Source organism: Heterodontus francisci, chromosome 23 (genome assembly GCF_036365525.1).
Source record: "Heterodontus francisci isolate sHetFra1 chromosome 23, sHetFra1.hap1, whole genome shotgun sequence".
NCBI classification, from domain to species: Eukaryota; Metazoa; Chordata; class Chondrichthyes; order Heterodontiformes; family Heterodontidae; genus Heterodontus; species Heterodontus francisci.
In genome coordinates, this window is record NC_090393.1 from 19,278,801 (window position 1) to 19,301,324 (window position 22,524).

Here is a 22,524-nt window from a genome sequence, read left to right on the forward strand (position 1 = left end):
GGAGTTTTCAGCATAAGCACTGGCCCTTGCCTGGAAGAATTTTAAAAAAATCATGATGTTGGTGTTGCTGGCAAAGATGACATTTATTGCCTATCCCAGTTGTCCCGAGGTGGTGGTGGGTCTTCTTGACAGCTGCAGTCCATGTGGTGAAGGTACTCCCACAGTACTGTTAGAGAGGGAGTACCAGGATTTTGATACAGAGGCAATGAAGGAACAGTGATATATGTCCAAGTGTATGACTTGGAGGGGATCTCAGAGGCGATGATGTTTTCAGGTAACCCAATGCCCTTACCCTTTTAGGTGGTGGAGGACATGGGTTTGACAGATGCTGCCAAAGAAGCTCTGAAGCTTCCAGCAGTGACACCTGCCGATAGTGCGCACTGCAATCAGCTAGTGGATAGAGTGCCAATTAAGCAGGCTGCATTTTCCTGGATGTCGTCAAGTTTCTTGTGTGTCTTTAAAGCTACACCCATCCAGGCAAGTGGACAGTATTATGCAATATGCTGACTTGTGTCTGGGAGTTAGGTGGTGAGCCAAGCACCACAGGATACCCAGCCTCTGATGTGCTCTAGTAGCCAAGGAATTTATGTGGCTGTTCCAGTTGAGTTTCTGGTTAATGGTGATCCCCAGGATATTAATGATGGGGGACAAGGTGATGGCAATTCCATGGAACGTCAAGGGGAGGTAGCTAGACTCTTTCGCGATGGAGATGCTTATGGCTTGGCACTTGTATTGTGCAAATGTTACTTTCCACTAGCTACTCAAGCCTTGATGGTGTTCAGATCTTGCGGCATGCAGGTCTTGAGTGTTTCATCATCTGAAGAATTCCCAATGGAGTTTAACACTGCAATCATCAGTGAACAGCACCACTTCTGACCTTGTGATGGAGGGAAGGTCATTGATGAAGTAGTTGATGATTGTTGGGCCTAGAATGCTGCCCTGAGGAACTCCTGCAGCAATGTCCTGAGGCGGAGATGACTGGCCTCAACCACCACAACCATGGTATGACCCCAGTCACGGAGGCAGTTCACCCTTTATCCTCACTGACTTCAGTTCTACTAGAGCTCCTTAGTGTCACACTTGATTGAACGCCACCTTGATGTCAAGTCACTCTCACCTCACCTCTGTAATTCAGCTTGTGTTCCTGTTTGGACCTGAGTGGCTCTGGCAAAACCAAAACTGTTAAGAGGTGAGCAAATTATTGGACAGCAAGTGTTGCTTGATAGTACCACTGATGACTTCTTCCATTCACTTTTTTTACTATAGGGAGTAAGTTGCCATGGCACTATTGGCCAGGTTGGATTTGTCCTGCTTTTTGCAGACAGGACATACCTGAGTAATCTTCCACACTGTTGGATACATACTAGTGTTGTAGCTGTACTCAAACATCCTAGCTAGGGGCATGGATAGTTCTGGAGTACAGGTCTTCAGCATCACAGCTGAGATTCTGTCAGGGCCCACTGCTTTTACTGCGTCCAGTGTACTCACAGCTACTTCATTTTACATGGAGTCAATCAAATTGGCTGAAGACTTAGATCTATGATGGAGGCCAAGAATAATCATCCACTTGGCAGTTTTGGTTGAAGATGGTTGCAAGTGCCTCAGCTTTGTTCTTTGCACTTCTGCTGGGCTCCACCAGCATTCACGATTCCTTCTTCCATTAAGTGGTCAACTAACCACCATCATTCATGACTGGAAGTGGGAGAAATTCAGAACTTTGACCTGATCTGTCAGTTTGTAGGGATTGCTTAGCTTTGTCTAGATCATGCTGCTTTTGTTGGTTAGTATGCACTTAGTCCTGATTTGTAGCTTCATCTAGTTGGCACTTCAGTTTCAGTTATGCATGGTGTTGCTCTCAGCATGCTGTTCTGTACTCCTCATTGAAGCACAGTTGATCACCTAAGTTGATGGTGATTGAAGAGTGATGGATATGCTGGGCTCTGAGGTTATCGATTGTGGTGGTGTACAATTCTGTTGTTGATGGCCTCAATGCTTAATGGATGCCCAGTTCTGAGCTTCTAGATTACTCTTACTCTATTCCATTTTGGTACCCTGCTAGTGCCACCTAACACAATGGACGGCCTCTTGAGTATGAAGAGAGGACTTGGTCATCACAAGAACAGTTCAATGGTCACAACTGCCAATGCTGTATGGGAAAACTCATCTGTGACAGGCAGATCGGTGAGGACAACATCAAGTAGGTTTTTCCCTTGTGTTAGTTCTTTCATCCCCTGTCTGACAACCATGTTCTTCAGGCCTTTTCCAGCTCTTTCACTGAAACTCCTTACACAGACTATGTCCTTTACCCTTGCTACTCTTAGTGCTTCCTCCAACAGATCAACCCTAGGATCTTCCCGCTCCAAGGGGCTCAATGCTGCACAATGTTATCGGGGGGGGGGGCTCAAGACATTTATCTCTTACTGTAAACTTGTTTGATGGAACTGAACTAATTCTGCTTACCTCCAAATACAAATACAGTACTTACTTGGCAAGAGCAGGGAGGATAGTAAAAAAATGCAGTTACAGCACAATACAAATCAAGAACCGAGAGATGCAGCAGAAAAATGAAGCAAAATTTGTGGAATGTTGGCATTACCTTGCAATTGTTCTAATAAAGATTTAAAATCATTTGCTATCCGCTCCTGGACATCCAGCGTTTCATCTGTGGGGTTTAAAAAAGTAGAGAAGTCTTTAAACAACTAAGTAAAGATAAATCCTCAATAGCACAGATGGACTCAATGGCTTTCTTCTGTGCTGCGAATTTCTATGATGTGATGGAAAACTACAACCATCTAAGCAGTCTGCCTTTCACAAGGCAAATTGGGAATTACCTCTGTCAGCACTCAATAAATAAAATGTACATAACGGAAAAATGTATTTTAATTTAGAAATAGAAACATGTTAGAGGATCACCCCCGGCAGCTCAGCTGGTGAGTAGCTAAGAAGTTCCCAGCTTGTGCTGAACTAACTGATCTCAGCCAAAGCAACAGCAAGAACACATCACCTCAGGACAATCGGCAAGGAGTTACCATCTGCTACCGGGAAGTTTGTGCATTTGGACATCAGGCAAGGACAGGACTAATCTCAGTTATCATTGATTCCTTGAGTCAACTGTCTGCCAACACTTATTGCCGAGGTTTCTAAGCAAAGACCACTCGAGTGAGGTACTTGACGGCAGCTGTGAACCAAGAAATCAATCCCTTCAAGAGGAAGGTAGAAAACTAGCAGAAAGGGAATGGGGAGGAGGAAATATGCAAGACAGTGTGGTGTTACAACATGGAATCAGAAACAGAACAGCTGTTGAGCTGTGGGAAGACATTTCAACAATTTCTCTTCTGGAGATTTACTTCCTCCATCTTAATTTTGTCCCACCCTCTCCTGAGGTTCTGAATTTTGCTGGCCATGGTTTCGCACAATCCACTGCTACCTTGCCCCAGCAGTCATTTTCATGTGTGAGCGAGACAGGGGTCACTGCCAAGGTATTTGACCATTCAAAGCATCCAAATTCACAGCAACAAATGCCACTGTATAGCAATAAAAATTGAGAAAATACAGGGCTGCTGTTAAATGAAGCATCCTCCTCCTGCCCAATATCAACATGAATTGCACATCAAATCTATCATCTAGTACAATTAAAATTGTACAACATCTTTCATATACTACCACCTATACTGTGCATTAGTGCACAGATTCATAAAAACTCTGTGGGCAAATCCCTCTCCATAGCAGTCTAACAGGGGCACAGAATGTACTATGGGTTGGGGACTTCAATGTCTAGCACCAAGAGTGACTTGTAGCACCACTACTGACCGAGCTGGCTGACTCCTGAAGGACTCCTGAAGGGCCAGCATTGACCACAGACTTAACTAGACCAGCCACATAAATACTGTAGCCGCAAGAACAGGTCAGAGGGTATTCTGCAGAGTGACTCACCTCCTCATTCCCCAAAGCCTTTCTACCATCTACACAGTACAAGCCAGGAGGGCAATGGAATATTCTTCATTTGCCTGGATGAATACCGCTCCAACAACATTCAAGAAGCTCAACGCCATCGAGGACGAAGCAGCAAGCTTGATTGAAACCCCATCCACCAATGGCGCAATGTGGCTGCAGAATGTACCATTTACAGGATCTACTGCAGCAATTTGCTAACAGCACTGGGGTGTACCTACACCACATGAACTGCAGCAGTTCAAGGCGGTGGCTCATCACCACCTTCTCAAGGGCAATAAATGCTGGCCTTGCCAGTGACGGCCATGTCCAACAAACAAATACATAAAAAAAAAATCAAACTCTCAGCAACTGTTGATGTCAAAGCTAACATGATATTCCCACTTGCTGGCTCGAGCTTTGCTCAGTCTTCCTGCGCTCCTCACTTTAGACGCTTGCCAATCCATACTTAAACAGTGGCTCTGTTCCCTCTCTGGCTACAATTGCTGCCCAAAGGGGAAGGAACATATGCATTTGCATAAGGTATTTAAGTCTGCCCACACAGATGCTGGAACATCTTGATGTGTACAGTATAGTTCCCACAGTGGCCAATGCTTTACCAACTGAGCAGTTTGGAAAGTCAATATTATAAATTTTCATTGAGCTTGAAGGGTTAACATTAAATGAAACTGATTTGTAGGAACTCGGGTTCACACACTAATTCATGGCTAATTGTGTGCAAGCAGATTTATTGATAATTAAATTGATAAGTTACAACTAATGACATTTGAATAGTTTAATTGATAAAAGTAACAGTAATTTTCTTCATTTGACTTTAGTTCAGTTCCTTACCTAATCCACTGACATCCAGCTCGTAGATATCAGTGACTAGGTGGAAAGCATTAATCTGACACCGGCAGCTGCCGCTTCCCAGGTAGGTTGCCATACGTGTTGGAGGTGGTCTCTGGACCAGAAACTGTGAATAGGACAGAGTAAACATTAACTTTCATGCTAATTTCTTTGGTTAAATTTAAATTTTCTGCAGCTTGAAATTATAATATAAATATTATAATATATAATAATTACAAATAATATAATATAAAATAATAAACATATAAATATAATATAAAATATAAATTATAAAAGCATATTAGGAGAAATTAACAGAATATTGTCTTGTAGGCTGCTACTTAATCAATATAATTCACAAGGAGTAACGCAACCAAAACACCTCAATATGTATTGAGTCTCCTCTTGCCCATCGCAATTCTGAAGGGGCTGGAACATAAACAGTTCAATAGGTGCTAGCCACATAGCAGTTCTTTGTGATCCTGTGTAAATAGTGCTGGCAGACTAAAATATTCCCCAGTTAATTTTTCTAAGAATGCTGCACGTATTTACAAATTTTTCCAAGACATGGTTTCGTACACAGTACATGTTATAATACAAATTTCATAATACTTGCAGGAACACAATGAGGGATAATTAGCTATATACACTATATAGAAAGCCCTTGGTGATAGGGCATTCCTATTAAATGGAAGTGGACAGGGGAAGTTGGTGATGGGGGCAGCAAGCAAGAGTTGTTATATTAGGCTGAGGCAGCTTCAAGTCTTGGTCAGGGTTGAACAGGGGCCCAGGTTTTCAACAGTCAATAGCAAGTTCAGTCTGGTTGTCACCACCTGATATCTCTTGATGTTTCCCCTACTGGAGATGTGGTCAAGACAATAAATACTGATCGGCAAACGTTCTGCATGTTTTTAAACTATGTTTGTAAGGGCTGTTATTGGGCTATACCACAGTAGGCAATGCACCTCTCTCTTGCCAGTTCTGTCAGCATTCATCTAGCTGAACTATTTAACTGAGGGGCCATTGTGCTGACACCAATTCTGTCCACATAAACACTTTTCAGCAAGAGTAAGAGTATAGAGTTCAGGAGGAAGAACACTGCCAACCTTTCTCTCCTTAGCCCAGAGTGGCTGAAAATAATTATTGCACCCTCACTGCCATCTCTGGCTGAAATCAGATAACCCACAGAAACAGAAGTAGGTTATTTAGCCCCTTGAGCCTGTTTTGCCATTCAATGAGATCATGGCTGATCAGCGACCTAACTTTATTTACCTGCCTTTGCCCCATATCCCTTAATACTTTTGGATAACAAAAAGCGATCAATCTCAGTTTTAAAATTAACAATTGATCTAGCATAAGTGCGGTTTGCAGAAGACTGTTCCAAACTTCTACCACCTATAGCATGGACAGGGAACTGAATAAGTGACCTTCCTGTTCTTTAAGGCATTGAACAGTATCCACGGAGCCGAGTGGGGCTGGGGGAAGAGGCTAGAACTGGGATGTGGAGAAAATTTGATATTGTATGCTAAGTATCAATTCAGCACCATACCCTTCCATTGCAAAACAAATTACATTCTCTCTTATTGAGGACAGTACCTGACCAACTTGTTTGTCTTTTTTCTTCTCAGACTGCACTACACATTCAAGCTGTTGAATTAAAGAGCGTAGCGTCTCAATTTTAGAAGTGACACCATTTGCTGTCGTCTTTTCGGAATTTTTTGGTTCTACTGTATGGCTAACAGCAGCGAGTGCGCAGACCAGACGCAGAGTCAATGAGCGAACCTGAAGCCATATTCTCTCCTCTTTCATAGAAATCCTTCTTTCCCCCTCTGACAACTCCCTATCACAATTGGAAAAGAAAATTATAATAATTTTTTTCTGGATGAATATACAAAGAGGTTTTCACACATTAACTTACACAAAAATGTACACTCCATAATGCACTGTGATATTTTCCCCATTTCTCACGCCAGCTATTCGGGATCCTATTGAAGGAGGTAGTCAATTTAATCACAATTCCTGATAGTTAAGGAGTAGTTTTGTGCTGTGGACCACACCCAATAGGTCACGGCACGGAGGTTGTACAAATTTATTTCATTCAGGATCCTTACCATCAGCATGAGAAGACTCACGTCATCAACCTGGTTTGGATTTGAATCCAAATCTCAGTGGTGAAAAACAAGTGTCTAACCCTCTGCAACGTAGTCTTGTGTAATTTTAAAAAATCAATATAGTAACAGATACAATAACTTGCATTTATTATAATGCTCAACACAGAGATATTCTTGGAGCTCTTCAACAAAAAGGGTGGAGAGTGAATGAGAGGGAAAAAGAGGAAAAAGGAAATATGAGTTACAGAGAAGAGATGATGGTACAGTAAAAGACAAGAATTAGAATGGCTTTTGAAAGCAGGGTGGGAGATGTTGAGTCAGAAGGGTTTTTCTCGGAAGTTCAAGGGATCAGGGCATAATGACTGAAAGAATGGTCATCGATGGCAGAGCAGAGGAAATGGCAACCAAGAAATTGACTAGTACCTGAGGAACAGGGAACAAGTTACCATTGAAAAGGAACTCAACTGGGTCAGCTATGTAAGTACTGTGGATACAAGAGTAGGTCAGAGGCCAGGAATTCTGCGGCGAGTAGCTCACCTCCTGACTCCCCAAAGCCTGCCCAACATCAACAAGGCACAAGTTAGGAGTGAGATGGAATACTCTCCACTTGCCTGGATGAATGCAGCGATAACAACACTCAATAAGCTCAACATCATGCAGGACAAAGCAGCCTGCTTGATTGGCAACCCATCCACCACCTTCAACATTCACTCCCTCCACCACTGATGCACAGTGGCAGCAGTGTGTACAATCTGCAAGATGCACTCCAGCAACTCACCTAGGCTCCTTCAAACAGCACCTTCCAGCGACCTCTACCACTTAGAAAGACAAGGGCAGCAGATATATGGGAACACCACCAACTGCAAGTTCCTTGCCAGGCCAAACACCATCCTGACTTGGAAATATATTGCCGTTCCTTAACTGTCGCAGTGTCAAAATCCTGGAACTCCCTGCCTAACAGCACTGTGGGTGTATCCACACCTAACAGCACTGCAGCAGTTCAAGAAGGTAGCTCACCACCACCCTCTCAAGGGCAATTAGGGATGGGCAATAAATGCTGGTCTTGCCAGCGACGCCCACATCCCATGAAAGAATAAATTAAGTAGAGGGACATAAGATAGAGATCAGAGATAAGAGTTAGGAAAGGCCATGTCAGGATTCAAATGCAAATAATTAACTCATCTGGCTGGGAACAATGGAATTTGATAAAGGGAGTGCAAGACTATGTGCAAGAGAATTTGGTGCTATGTTTTGGACAGGTTGTGGAGGCAGGGAGGTTGTCACACATTAAAGAAGTCGAACTTTGAAGTGATGTACACTAAGGTCTTGGCAGAAGTGAGTGAAGACGCAGAGGCATAGGCGGGCAGTATTTTGGAGGTGGAAGAAAGCAATCTTGGTGATAAATGAATTAGAAAGGGTCCATGATTGCTGATAGGCTGTTCCTGACTGAGGTTGTGGAAGGGCCTCATTTGCAGAAGAGTGGACATTGTGCAGGATGGTGCAGAGGGAGAGGACAGCAATATTAGACAAATATGCAACATCTTGTTACAGCAACAATTTGAAACAAAACTAAAGCAGTAATTTATACTAGGTTCTTGGCCCCGGAAATCAGAAATCTACAAGCAGCTACAATTGCCCGCAGTCGTTTACCATTAGCTAGATTTGCCTTTTAATGGCACTTTCTCATTTTGCCAGATAGGTGAAATTAAACTTTACAATACTGTTTACCTGTCCTTCGGATCCCAGCTAAAGAGAACAGCCAGGTCCCGGTTATCCCGAAGATTGTCCCATGGAATATCATCTTCATCTGGACATAAACCCATGGATTTTATACTTTCTTCCAGGCTGTTTGTTCTAGAAAGGGAAATAAATGGATATGGGGAAACAGCTGACACATGGATCTAAGACTTTTCCTCATTTGGAGGATAAAGGCGAACACAGACTTGTCAAACCAAATAGCATGTTTCCATATGGTAACTTCAATGTAATTTCTAAGCATGACTTAAGACATTAAGCTGCAGGAACTACTGCACTATTATCAACTTCCCTGTTGCTCCACTTTGACGTGGAACAACTGGTAGGGATAAAGCTAAAACTGAAAATTAAGCAAAGGTGCCAACTTTACAACAGCGGGCAAACAAAAAAAAATTCAAGCACTGGATCTTATTCTTATCATCACTCTCATTTGTTACATGTGCTCTATGTACCCCGATGAGGAAGTACAGATGGGACATGTTCAATTACATTTTGCATTCCACGACTTCTCAAACAGGACACTTTTGAGGTGGCACCATGGCACTGTATCCTAAAGCACAAAAGGACACTGCTGTGGAATGAAAGGAAGTAAGGCTCATTTCCCTCTTCCTTACAACTATATTCAGTTCCCATAATCTCAGTTTTGAATGGTGGGAATGTGGAATTCACAGAATCACAGAATTGTTGCAGTGCAGAATGAGCAATTCACTTAGTGCCATTCCCCCGCCTTCTCCCCATAACCCTACACATTCTTCCTTTTCATTAAACAGTCTAATTCCTTTTTGAATGCTTCAATTGAACCTGCCTCCACCACACTCTCAGGCAGTGCATTCCAGACCTTAACCACTTGTTGCATGAAAAAGATTTTCCTTACGTCGCTTTTGCTTCTTTTACCAATTACTTTAAATCTGTGCCCTCTTGTTCTCGATCCTTTCGAGTGGGATCAGTTTCTCCCTATCTACTCTGTCCAGACACCTCATGATTTTGAATACCTCTATCAAATCTCCTCTTACCCTTCTTTTCTTCAAGGAAAAGAGTTCTAACTCCTCCAAACTATCTTCATAAAAGAAGTTGTTCGTCCCCGGAACTATTCGCGTGAATCGGTTCTGCACTCTCTTGAATGCCTTCACATCCTTCCTAAAGCGCGGTGCCCAGAACAGGACGGAATACTCTAGCTGAGATCGAACTAGTGTCTTATACAAGTTCAACATAACCGCCTTTCTCTTGTACTCTATGCATCTATTAATAAAGCCCAGGATACTGTATACTTTATTAACCACTCTCAACCTGCCCTGCCACCTTCAATGACTTATGCACACATATACCAGGTCCCTCTGCTCCCGTGCCTTTTAGAATTGTGCCCTTTATTTTATACTGTCTCTCCATGTTCTTCCTACCAAAATGAATCACTTCACATTTCTCTGCATTGAACTTCATCTGCCACTTATCCGCCCATTCCACCAACTTGTCTATGTCCTTTTGAAGTCCTACACTATCCTCCTCACAGTTCACAATGCTTCCAAGTTTCATATCATCCGCAAACTTTAAATTGTGCCCTGTACACCAAGGTCTAGGTCATTAATATATAACAGGAAAAGCAAGGATCCCAACACTGACCCCGTGGAACTCCACTACAAACCTTCCTCCAGCCTGAAAAACATCCATTAACCACTACTCTGTTTCCTGTCACTCAGCCAATTTCGTAACCATGTTTCTACCATCCCTTTTATTCCATGAGCTACAAGTTTGCTCACAAGTCTGTTGTGTGGCACTGTATCAAACACCTTTTGGAAGTTCATGTACACCACATCAACTGTACTGCCCTCATCAACCCTCTCTGTTACCTCTTCAAAAAGCTCCAGCAGGTTAGTTAAATATGATTTTCCCTTAAGAAATTCATGCTGGCTTTCTTTAATTAATCCGCATTTGACTCTCAATTTTGTCCCAAATTATCCTTTTCAGAAGTTTCCCCACAACCGAAGTTAAAATGACTGGCCTGCAGTTGCTGGGCTTATCTTTACACCCTCTTTTGAACAAGGATAAAACATTTGCAATTCTCCAATCCTCTGGCACCACCCCCAAGTCTAAGGAAGACTGAAAAATTATGGCCAGCGCCTCCCCAAATCTACTCTCGCTTCTCTAAGTATCCTTGGATGCATCACATCCGGTCCTGGTACCTTATCCATTTTAAGTACAGACAGCCTACCCAATACCACCTCCAACAATTTTAAACCCTTCTTGTGTCTGAATTACCTCCTCTTTCACAATTGCCTGGGTTGCATCTTCTTCCTAGGTAATGACAGCTGCAAAGTATTCATTTAATATCTCAGCTATGCCCTCTGCTTCCATGTGTAAATCCCCTTTTTGGTCCCTAAACAGCACCACTCCTTCTTTTATCACCCTTTTACTATTTATATGTCTCTAGAAGACTTTGGGATTCCCTTTTATGGTAGCTGCCAGTCTCATTTCATGCTTTCTTTGCTTCTCTTATTTACTTTTTCACTTCCCCTCTGAACTTTCTATATTCAGCATGGTTCTCAATAATATTTCTGCCTGACATCTGTCATAAGCACACTTTTTCTTCTTTATCTTAATTTCTATCTCTTATCATCCAGGAAGCTCTGGCTTTGTTTACCCTACCTTTCCGTTTTGATGGAATATACTTGGCTGTGCCCGAAATACCTCTACTTTGAAGATAGTCCATTGCTCAGTTACCATTTTTCCTGCCAACCTTTGGCACCAATTTATTTGTCCCAGATCAGTTCTTACCCCAGTGAAGTTGACTTTCCCCTTGTTAATTATTCTTACTCTGGATTGTTCTTTGTCCTTTTCCATAGTCAGCTTAAACCATATGATACAATGATCACTGTCCCTTAAATATTCTCCTACTGACACTTGATTCACTTGGCCCAGCTTAGTCCCAAGAACCAGGGCTAGCACTGCCTCCTTTCTCATTGGACTGGCAACATACTATTGTAGAAAATGTTCCTGAACACACTCTAGAAACTGTTGCACCTCACTGCCCTTTGCACGACTACAATCCCAGTTTATATTTAGATAACTGAAGTCCCCCATTATAACTACCCTATAATTTTTGCACCTCTCTGCAATTTCCTTGCAAATTTGTTCTACTACATCTTTCCCACTAGTTGGTGGCCTATAGACAACACCGAGCATTGTAACTGCACCTTTTTTGTTCTTTAGCTCTAGCCAAATAGACGCTGTCCTCGACCCCTCTGAGACATCCTCTTTCTCTAGCACTGTAATGCTGTCCTTAATCAATACTGCCACCCCTCACCCCTTTTTCCCTTTCCTATCTTTCCTGAACATCTCTCCCGAATTAACGCTGCGATTTCCCTCTGCAGGGGTGGGGAGAGGTTGGAGGAAAAAATGGTACAGAATATCCTTGCCAGATCAACAAGGATATTGTTCCAGAAGCTGACTACTCAGCCTCAGCAGCAGAAACAGAAGAAAAATAAGCATGTCTGTGCTTCACTGGCAAATACACTCAACAAAAAGGAAGAGGGGAGCTTTTAAACTCTATGCCCAAAAATGATCTATCATGGATGAGCTGCTTTTCTCTCAAAGCTACAGAAACCATGACCAAACAAACTGCCTTAACTCCTGACCACATTGCTCCCAGGCAAGCAGTCATGTCAAGGATCTGATACATCAATGCATTCCTTTCGCAAGCAGACTGCAATCAAAATATACAATGACAGCATCAAATGTGCAAGTGTCCACTTTCATACTATACATATGAAAAATGTAAAATGGCCTCATTAAACATACAAGTAAATACACTTTACAAATCCAAAAAAGGAAATAAAAAGCTACAGCCAACTGTTACACCTTGAAGCATTGGCTAATTAACTTATGCTATTAATTACCACAAAACTAACAAACCAATTAAGCATGAACATGATGTCACAGATGCAATACTGTATGGTACAGCCACACATACATGTTTGCTTCGAGGAAGAGGTCTAACAGCATACGTTCAATGCGGACTTGTGCAAAATGCAGAGAGTTATTCAGCCTGTTCCGGAAGGCAATAAATTCTGGGATTTTCTCAAATGCACCATATTTGTATGCCTGGATTATGTATTCAGAGGTCTGAAAAATAAAGTAAAACAGCATGTTAAAAAATGACTCTTACTACAAGCACTACATCAGGAAGCAAAAAATTCCCTGAAAACTGACGTAAAATCTATTTAAAGAGGGAGAATCCAGTTTTCTCAATACCTCTCCTGAAAGTAATTACTCTTGCTAAGACATAGTTCCACAAGACTCTGACACCTTACTGTTACCACATCAAAGGAGATATTCTTCATGTGGGAATATAGCAGGTTACTTAATTGTGGGTGTCACAATCCCACCCAATCCAGTCCTCATCTGGCGCTCACATGTTTCTACTTAGTTATCCCTGGACAGGCATCGGATTCAGGAAGCTTGAGAGATTTTATATCACTAGCCCAGTGGTACTGAGGCCAATTGCAGCATTCTCACTGCCAATCTGTCTGAGACCAACTAACTCAGTGCAAACTGGGACTGGTGCATTTAGCCACGAAACTGAGTGGAGCTTCAAGTACTTTATTTGTAAAATTGCAAAGAGAAATACAGGAAATAATTGAGGCGAGGGAGCAGTGCAGAGCAGAATGGCTCCAGGTTCAATTCTTGGTCTATGCTGAGTTACTGGATCATAGCTGGGACAGAGGTGGGGAGGCTACAATTGGCTTTCATGACCCTGAAATTTCTGTTGGCCTATTAGAGTACCTGCTTCTGGTTGGTATCCAGTAGCCTCTTCTGGAACATATAAATGGGTTATGATAGGATAAGGATTAGCTATGATGCGCTACATGGTAGAGATGCCTGCTGACACTGGCTGTCTGAGACAACACATGGCCAAGGGAAAGTTTTGAAAGGCATCAGTGGAACTGTACCTCAGCATAATTCGCCACCGACAGGAGAAGGGAGGTGCTATGTAGTGACATATCACAACTACATTCAAAAAAATGATATGATGCACGAAATCATCACCATTCTAATGAGTAGGGAGATACTGCACTGCTTAATAACGTAACGAACAACGTAACGCACACAATAGGGAAAGACTGCATTGCAGCATAAATCAATAACACGTCCAGGGGTTGAGGTGTCCTCGTCAATCAGAAAAGCAAGCTCAATTTATCAAGGCCCAAAAAAATTAATTCTGTAATGTTTTCAAACAGATTTGTGTGCTTTAAAACTTAACAGGACAACCAGCCAAGTGCACCTGTGTGTCAGGGACTGACATAAGTTGTAACTCACCGTATGTGTGCAGTCCTTGATCAGAGGTTAGGGAAAATGGATCAGTGCGGGAACAGGAAATTTAAATTATACTTAAATTCACTGAAGTGCATTTTAAAAAATCAGTTTCTCATACAAATAGCATCCACTTAATTGAACATTGCATCGCTAAATTCATTTTTTTGTGTGGGGTTGGGTGGGGAGAATTCAAAAACAAGACGACTAATAACTGTGATGACGCACACAGATAGACCTCAACGCAATGTACTCACAATCCAAGTCTACACCACACTTACATCTTTCTGGTTGGAGTGGAAAAACCTGAGTGTGAAGTTACACGCTTGGGAAGCAGCAGCAAGGTGGCCCAGTGGCTCCGCATATCGAGTCAGCAGATATCTGCCAGTCAAACACAGCAGTGTCAGTCACCAACACTGATGAGATAATGTCACTATAAAGGTTTATGCTACCTTTAATACTCTTGGATTGATCTTCCCAAAGCTGCTTATATTTTTGAAATTTTTGAATATTTAAAAAATATATTTTTGAATCTGATTGATCCAAGTTCCAATCTGTGTAAAACATATGAATCAGGAGGAGTAGGCCACTCAGCCCCTCGAGCCTGTTCTGCCATTCAACAAGATCATGGCTGATCTGATTGTAACCTCAACTCCACATTCCCGCCTACCCTCAATAACATTTCACCCTCTTGCTTATAAAGAATCTATCTACCTCTGCCTTAAAATATTCAAAGACTTTGCTTCCACTGCCTTTTGAGGAAGAGAGTTCCAAAGACTCATGACACTCAGAGAAAAAAATTCATCTGTGTCTTAAATGGATGACCCTCTTATTTAAACAGTGACCCCTAGTTCTACAAGAGGAAACATCCTTTTCACATCCACCCTGTCAAGCCCCCCTCAGAACCTCATATGTTTCAATCAAGTCGCCTCTTACTCTTCTAAACTTCAGCAGATACAAGCCTAGCTTGTCCAACCTTTCCTCATCAGACAACCCACCCATTCTAGGTACTAGTCTAGTAAGCCTTCGCATAACTGTTTCCAACGCATTTTACATCCTTCTTTAAAATAAGGAGATCAATACTGGACACAGTACTCCAGATGTGGTCTCACCAACGCCCTGTATAGTTGAAGCATAATCTCCCTACTTTTGTATTCAATTCCCTTCACAATAAATTGTAACATTCTATTAGCTTTCCTAATTACTTGCTCTACCTGCATACCAACCTTATGCAATTCATGCATTAGGACACCCAGATCCCTCTGCATCTCAGAGCTCTGCAATCTCTCACCATTTAGATAATATGCTTCCTTTTTATTCTTCCTGCCAAAATGGACAATTTCACATTTTCCCACATTATAGTCCATTTTCCAGATCTTTGCCCACTTACTTAACCCATCTATATCCCTTTGTAGTCTCCTTAAGTCCTCTTCACAACTTACATTCCTACCTATCTTTGTGTCATCAGCAAATTAGCAACCATACCTTTGGTCCCTTCATCCAAGTCATTTATATAAATTGTAAAATGTTGATTCCCAGCACTGATTACTGTGGCACACCACTAGTTAACATCTTGCCAACCAGAAAATGACCCATTTATGCCTACTCTGTTTCCTGTTAGCTAGCCAATCTTCAATTCATGCCAATGTATTACCCTCTACACCATGAGCTTTTATTTTCTGCAATAAGCTTTGATGTGGCACCTTATCACATGCCTTCTGGAAATCTAAGTACAGCACATGCATCGGTTCCCCTTTATCTACAGCACGTTACTTCTTCAAAGAACTCCAATAAATTGGTTAAACATGATTTCCTTTCACAAAACCATGTTGACTCTGCCTGATTACCTTGAATTTTTCAAAGTGCCCTGCTATAACGTCTTTAACTGTAGCTTCTAACATTTTCCCTATGACAGGTGTTAAGCTAATTGGCCTGTAGTTTCCTGCTTTCTGTCTCTCTCCCTTTTTGAATAAAGGAATTACATGGGCTATTTTCCAATCTTAATGGAACCTTCCCCGAATCTAGGGAATTTTGGAAAATCAAAACCAATGCATCAACTATCTCATTAGCCACTTCTTTTGAGACCCTAGGATGAAGTCCATTAGGATCTGGGGACTTGTCAGCCCGCAGCTCCAACAATTTGCTCAGTTCAGTACCACTTCCCCAGTGATTTTAATTTTGAGTTCCTCCCTCCCTTCCATTTCCGGGATATTACTTGCATCTTCCATGGTGAAGACCAATGCAAACTACCTGTTCAGTTCATCTGCCATCTCCTTATTTTCCATTAATTCCCCAGACTCACTTTCTATAGGACCAACGCTCAATTTGTTAACTCTTTTCTTTTTTAAATATCTATCGAAACTCTTACAATCTGTTTGTATATTTTCAGCCAGCTTTTTTTCGTACTCTGATTTTTCCTTCCTTATTGATCTTTTAGTCATTCTTTGCTGCTTTTTCTATTCTGTCCAATCTTCTGACCTGCCACCCATCTTTGGCAATTATATGCTTTTTCTTTAACTTTTATACTATCTTTAACTTTTTTAGTTAAGCATGGATGGTGGGTCTCCCCCATGGAATTTTTCTTTCTCGTTGGAATGTATCTACTCTGTGTATTCTGAAATATCCCCTTAAATGTCTGCCACTGCATCTCTATTGACCTATCCCTTAACCTGATTCCTCAGTTCACTTTTGCTAGCTCTGCTTTCAAGCCCTCATAAATGCCCTTATTTAAGTTTAAAATACGAGTCTTAGAGCCACTATTCTCTCCCTCAAACTGAATGTAAAATTCAATCATATTATGATCGCTGCTGCTTAAGAGCACCTTCACTATGAGGTCATTAATTACTCCTATCTCGTTGCACAATACCAGGTCTAGCACAACCTGCTCTCTGGTTAGCTCCAGAACATGTTGTTCTAAGAAACTGTCCCGAAAACATTCTATGAAATCATCTAGGCTACCTTTGCCCATTTGATTTTTTCAGTCTATATGTAGATTAAAATCCCCTATTGATTATCGCCAAACCTTTCTGACAAGCACCTACAGTGTGGTTACTGTTAGGGGCCTGTACACCACTCCAAGTGACTTCTTGCCTTTATGATTTCTCATCTCGACCCATACTGCTTCTACATCCTGAACTTAGGTCATCCCTCTCTTTTGTGCCAATACCATCATTAATTAACAGAGCCACCCCTCCACCTTTTCCTAGCTTCCTGTCCTTCCTAAATGTCATGTGCCCTTAAATATTCAGGACGCAATCTACATCATCCTGCAGCCATGTTACTGTAATGGCTATCAGATCATACTTATTTATTTCTATTTGCGTTCTCAGTTCATCTGTTTTGTTTCGAATGCTACGTGCATTCAGATACAGAGCCTTTAGTTTTGTCCTCTAGCTTTGTCTGCTGATTTACTCTTAGATTTGTACTCACTGTCCCTTCCTGTCACGATCTTTTCCCAGATCAATAACTTTCTCTCTTGCCATGTCTCTACTCTTTGATTTACCACATCTTCCCAAATTTGATCCCTTGTCCCCTCTCTATTTCCCTAGTTATGCGGTTTGCTAGAACACTGGTGCCAGCACAGTTCAGGTGTAGACTGAACAACGGTACAGCCCCCACTTTTCCCAATACTGCTGCCAGTGTCCCACGAACCAGAATCCTCTTCTACTCGACCATTCTTTGAGCCACACATTCATTTCTCTAATCTTATTTGCCCTACTCCAATTTGCACGTGGCTCATGTAATAATTCAGAGATTATTACCTTTGAGGTTCTGCTACTTAATTTGGTGCCTAGCTCCTGATGCTGACTATGCAGAATCTCTTTCCTTGTCCTGCCTACATCATTGGTACCTACATGGACCACGACGACTGCATCCTCCTCCTCGCACTGTCCATTCCTCTCCCTCCCACTGTCCATTCCTCTCCAGCCCTGAGCAGATGTCCCAAACCCTGCCACCGGGCAGACAACACAGCCGTCTGGACTCTTGCTCTTTCCTGCAGAGAACAGTGTCAAACCCCCTCACTATACTGCCCCCTACCATTACTTGCCTTTTTGCTCCCCCCCCCGCTTGAATGGCTTCCTGTACCCTGGTCAGTCTGTTCATCCACACTACAGCCTTCGCTCTTGTCCATACAAGCTGCAAGAACATTGAAGTTGTTGCTCAATTGCAAGGGTTGAGGCTCCTCCACTCTCACCTTCTCGATTTCCTTACCTGCCTGACTTGCAGTCACACCCTCCTGTTCCTGACCACTGACCAAAACAGACGACCTTATCCTAAGGGGTGCGTCTGCTTTCTGGAACAACGTGTTCATGTTACTTTCCCCTTCCCTAATGCATCGCAGTGTTTTGTCTGCAGCTCGGCCTTCTCTGAGCCGAAACTCCTCAAGCCGCAGACACGGTTGCCATGGATTGCCATGGCATCCAGGAGCTCCCACATACTGCAGCCGCGGCACATCACCTGACCTGCCATCTTTATTATGTTAATTTAAATTTATTTTTCAATTAATTTATAGTTCCCCTCTTTATCGGACTCCCTCACTTACCAAACTCCCTTCTTCGCACTCTGTGTCTAACAGCAGCACTCAGTGCAAACAAGCAGCACTGAGAGTCCCCTAAATTTATATTCTCTGAAAACAATGATTTAGAATATAGAAGGTCCAGAGAGGAAGTGAAAAAGCAAATAAGAGAATCAAACAGAGTGCATGAACAGAGACTGGCATCTAGCATTAAAGGAAATCCCAAAGTTTTCTACAGGCATATAAATAGTAAAAAGGTGGTAAAAGAAGGAGTGGTGCTGATTAAGGACCAGAAAAGAGATTTACACTTGGGGGCAGAGGGCATAGCTGAGGTATTAAATGAATACTTTGCATCTGTCTTTACCAAGGAAGAAGATGCAACCCAGGCAATGTTGAAAGAGGAGGTAATTCAGCCACTAGAGGGGTTTAAAATTGATGAAGAGGAAGTATTAGATAGGCTGTCTGTACTTAAAATGGATAAAGCACCAGGGCTGGATGAAATGCATCCAAGGATACTGAAGGAAGTAAGAGTGGAAATTGTGGAGGCACTGGCCATAATTTTTCAGTCTTCCTTAGACTCGGGGATGTTGCCAGAATACTGGATAACTGCAAACATTATATCCTTGTTCAAAAAAGGGTGTAAAGATTAGCCCAGCAACTACAGGCCAGTCAGTTTAACTTCGGTGATGGGAAAACTTCTAGAAAAAATAATTCGGGACAAAATTAATAGTCACATGGACAAACGGGGGTTAATTAAGGAAAGCTAACATGGATTTCTTACAGGAAAATCATGTTTAACTAACTTGCTGGAGTTTTTTGAGGAGGTAACAGGGAGGGCAATGCTGTTGATGTGATGTACATGGACCTTCAAAAGGCATTTGATACAGTGCCACACAACAGACTTGTCAGCAAACTTATAGCTCATGGAATAAAAGGGATGGTAGCAACATGGAATTGGCTCAGTGACAGGAGACAATGAGTAGTGGTTAATGGATGTTTTTCGGGCTGGAGGAAGGTCTGTAGTGGAGTGCCCTAGGTGTCAATGTTGGGACCCTTGCTTTTCCTGATATATATATTGGGGATGTGGTAGGAATATGGGATTAAGGTAGGATTAGTATAAATGGGTGGTTGATGGTCGGCACAGACTTGGTGGGCCGAAGGGCCTGTTTCAGTGCTGTATCTCTAAATAAAAATAAAATAAAATAATGACCTAGACCTTAGTGTACTGGGCACAATTTCAAAGTTTGCAGATGATATGAAACTTGGAAGCATTGTGAACGGTGAGGAGGATAGTGCAGAACTTCAAAAGGACATAGATAATTTGGTGGAATGGGCAGACAGGTATCAGATGAAGTTCAATGCAGAGAAATGTGAAGTGATTCATTTTGGTAGGAAGAACATGGAGAGACAATATAAAATAAAGGGCACAATTCTAAAGGGGGTGCAGGAGCAGAGGGACCTGGTGTTTATGTGCATAAGTCATTGAAGGTGACAGGACAGGGTGAGAGAGCAGTTAATAAAGCACACAGTATCCTGGGCTTTATTAATAGTGGCATAGAGTACAAGAGCAAGAAAGTTATGTTGAATTTGTATAAGACATTAGTTCGGCCACAGCTGGAGTATTGCGTCCAGTTCTGAGCGCCGCACTTTAGGAAAGACGTGAGGGCATTGGAGAGAGTACAGAAAAGATTCACGAGAATGGTTCCAGGGATGAGGAACTTGAGTTATGAAGACAGACTGTAGAAGTTAGGGCTGTTTTCCTTGGAGAACAGAAGGCTGAGAGGTGATTTGATAGAGGTATTCAAAATCATGAGGGGTCTGGTGTTACGATCCTGTAGTTTTTTTTTTTACGGGAAGCATGCGGTGTGCCTTTAAGGCTGTAACAGGATCAGTACTGCTTTAAGGCAACAAGCTCCAGGGACTGAGTCAAAAAATGCATTCTTGTTGCCGTAGGATACAGCCACTCAGGACCAAAGACACGAGATACAATGTTGCCAATTGGCATTTGAAACTAGCTGGAAAACTGGCTTCTGAGACACAGTTAATAGACACAGATAGACAGGTGGACCAGCATATACTGAAGGAAATGAGTGGTCTCCCTTGATTTATTTAAACCCTGTTATATTCTCAGAATTCTGATGTCAAGCCAGATTAACTTCTTAAAAGAAAATAACCAATTCCTTTAACTACTGAACTGTAATTGCTGAAATTCATCGCTGGAAAAGAAGAGTGTCAATTCAACTGCTGACTTAGACAACAGACTGTTCCACTGTTGAAAAACCTTTCTTTTTTCCCCCATCGGACGGCTGTGAGGACTTCAAGCAACCTTGGACTATTCCACACTGGAAGATTTTACTTCGGCAGGAGCTTAAATATGCAAGGGCACTAATTTTTCTATTTTAAATGTTGTTTATATCTTGACTGTTTAAGAATTTAGTTTTTCTAATTAAACAGTTAATTTGTTGATCTAAAGACACCTGCTTCGGTTAGCCTCATTCGGGAGTTAATAGATGGTCAATTTGGCTGGGTCTTTTTTCAATTTGTAAAGTTTAAAAATGATGGGCAATCTGTGGAGGGACGGGACTGAATCAACAGTGCATTTCTCCCACCACAATCAGAATTGTATATTTTGTTTAGGGGCTTTGACTTGAGCAGTTAGTCGTAACATATTAATTGGGGGCTCTTCCACGGGATTGAATCATATTTTAATTAAGTGGCTCGCGTCTGAGATTAGAATCAGACTAATTTGGAGGGCTCACATTTGGTGTCACATGAACTACTCGTTTCTGGGATAACATTTAAATTGGGGTCAATTCGAAACTCTATTGTTGGGATCTAAATCTAACGCCAATTACAAAGAAATAAAATAACCAGGTCTCTTGTATAATAGGGTACAGTCTATACCATTGTAATGGTATTAGTGGTTACAGCAGAGTTTTTGGGAAAGCAGAATGTTTCCCTAAGTGACTTGATAACTTTAACTAAGAACCAATTAAAAGAACTGGCAGCGAAATTGGGGTTGGAATTGAAATCAGGTGCCAAAAAAGCAGAGATAATTGACATAATATCCGAACATCTGGAATTGGTAGAAGATGATGATGATGGAGGGCACTACGAGGAACAAGAAAGTAGTAGGTCCAAGAGTGATGCAGCGGTATTGGCTAGAATTCAGTCAGAAACGTAAAAACCTGAATTGGAAGACAGGGAGAAAGAGAGGGAATTTAGGCTAAAAGAGATGTAACTAAGACAAAAGGGTCAGGATGAATCTGAATTTAGATCAGGAACCAGTGAAAAGTTGTTTAAATTTATACAGGCTCTTCCTAAGTTCAAGGAAAGGGACGTAGAGGCATTTTTCATATCTTCTGAAAAAATAGCCAAACAGATGAAGCAGCCTAAAAATAGCTCGACATTGCTCATGCAGGGCAAGCTGGTAGGCACAGCTCATGAAATGCTTCCTGATGAGGCTTCTGCAGATTATGAGACTGCAAAAAAAGGCTATTCTCGCTGTGTATAAGTTATCCCTGAAGCTTACCGTCAGAAGTTTAGGAACTTACGAAGATTGGTTGAGCAGACATATATAAAATTTGACAGGGTGCAGCAAATTACTTTTGACCGTTGGATACGGGCATTAAAGATAGAAACCACATAAAAGAACCTTTGAGAATTGATTCTATTAGAAGAGTTTAAAAACTCCATTCCTTCAGTAGTGAGAACTCATATAGATAACCCGAAAGTTTTGAAAGCTAAGCAAGCAGTAGAAATGCTGAAGATTTTGAGCTTGTGAATAATATTTTGTCCGTCACCCTCATTAACCCGAGAAGGAGAGAAAATGGGAGTGTGAAAGGAAGGCAAGTGGCCGGGGGCAAGAAGGAACAGCTGGGAATGCCACAGGATCACCTCCTCAGGTCAGAAAGGAAGGTGCTGAGTAGAAGTGAGGTTCGCAAGCCAAAGTGTTATCATTACAGCAAAACGGGTCATCTTCGTTCAGAGCGCTGGAAATTGCGAGGTCAACCCATAGGACTTGTTAGTGCAAAGTTAGTGCAGAGGAAAAGACTCTGA

General features: G+C 41.9%; 1 protein-coding gene across 2 annotated transcripts in view; it reads right to left on the bottom strand.

Annotated features, from left to right (window-relative positions):
- naa25 (N-alpha-acetyltransferase 25, NatB auxiliary subunit) overlaps window positions 1-22,524 on the bottom strand; it is a 128,633-nt gene that overhangs the window by 37,529 nt on the left and 68,580 nt on the right. For both annotated transcript variants that reach the window (XM_068054816.1, XM_068054817.1), the window contains exons 15-20: window positions 14,231-14,330; window positions 12,610-12,761; window positions 8,619-8,744; window positions 6,376-6,619; window positions 4,783-4,906; window positions 2,597-2,662 (exon numbers count right to left, since the gene is read on the bottom strand). In XM_068054816.1, coding sequence (XP_067910917.1) covers window positions 2,597-2,662; window positions 4,783-4,906; window positions 6,376-6,619; window positions 8,619-8,744; window positions 12,610-12,761; window positions 14,231-14,330 — 812 coding nt within the window. The remainder of the gene's footprint in view (window positions 1-2,596; window positions 2,663-4,782; window positions 4,907-6,375; window positions 6,620-8,618; window positions 8,745-12,609; window positions 12,762-14,230; window positions 14,331-22,524) is intronic.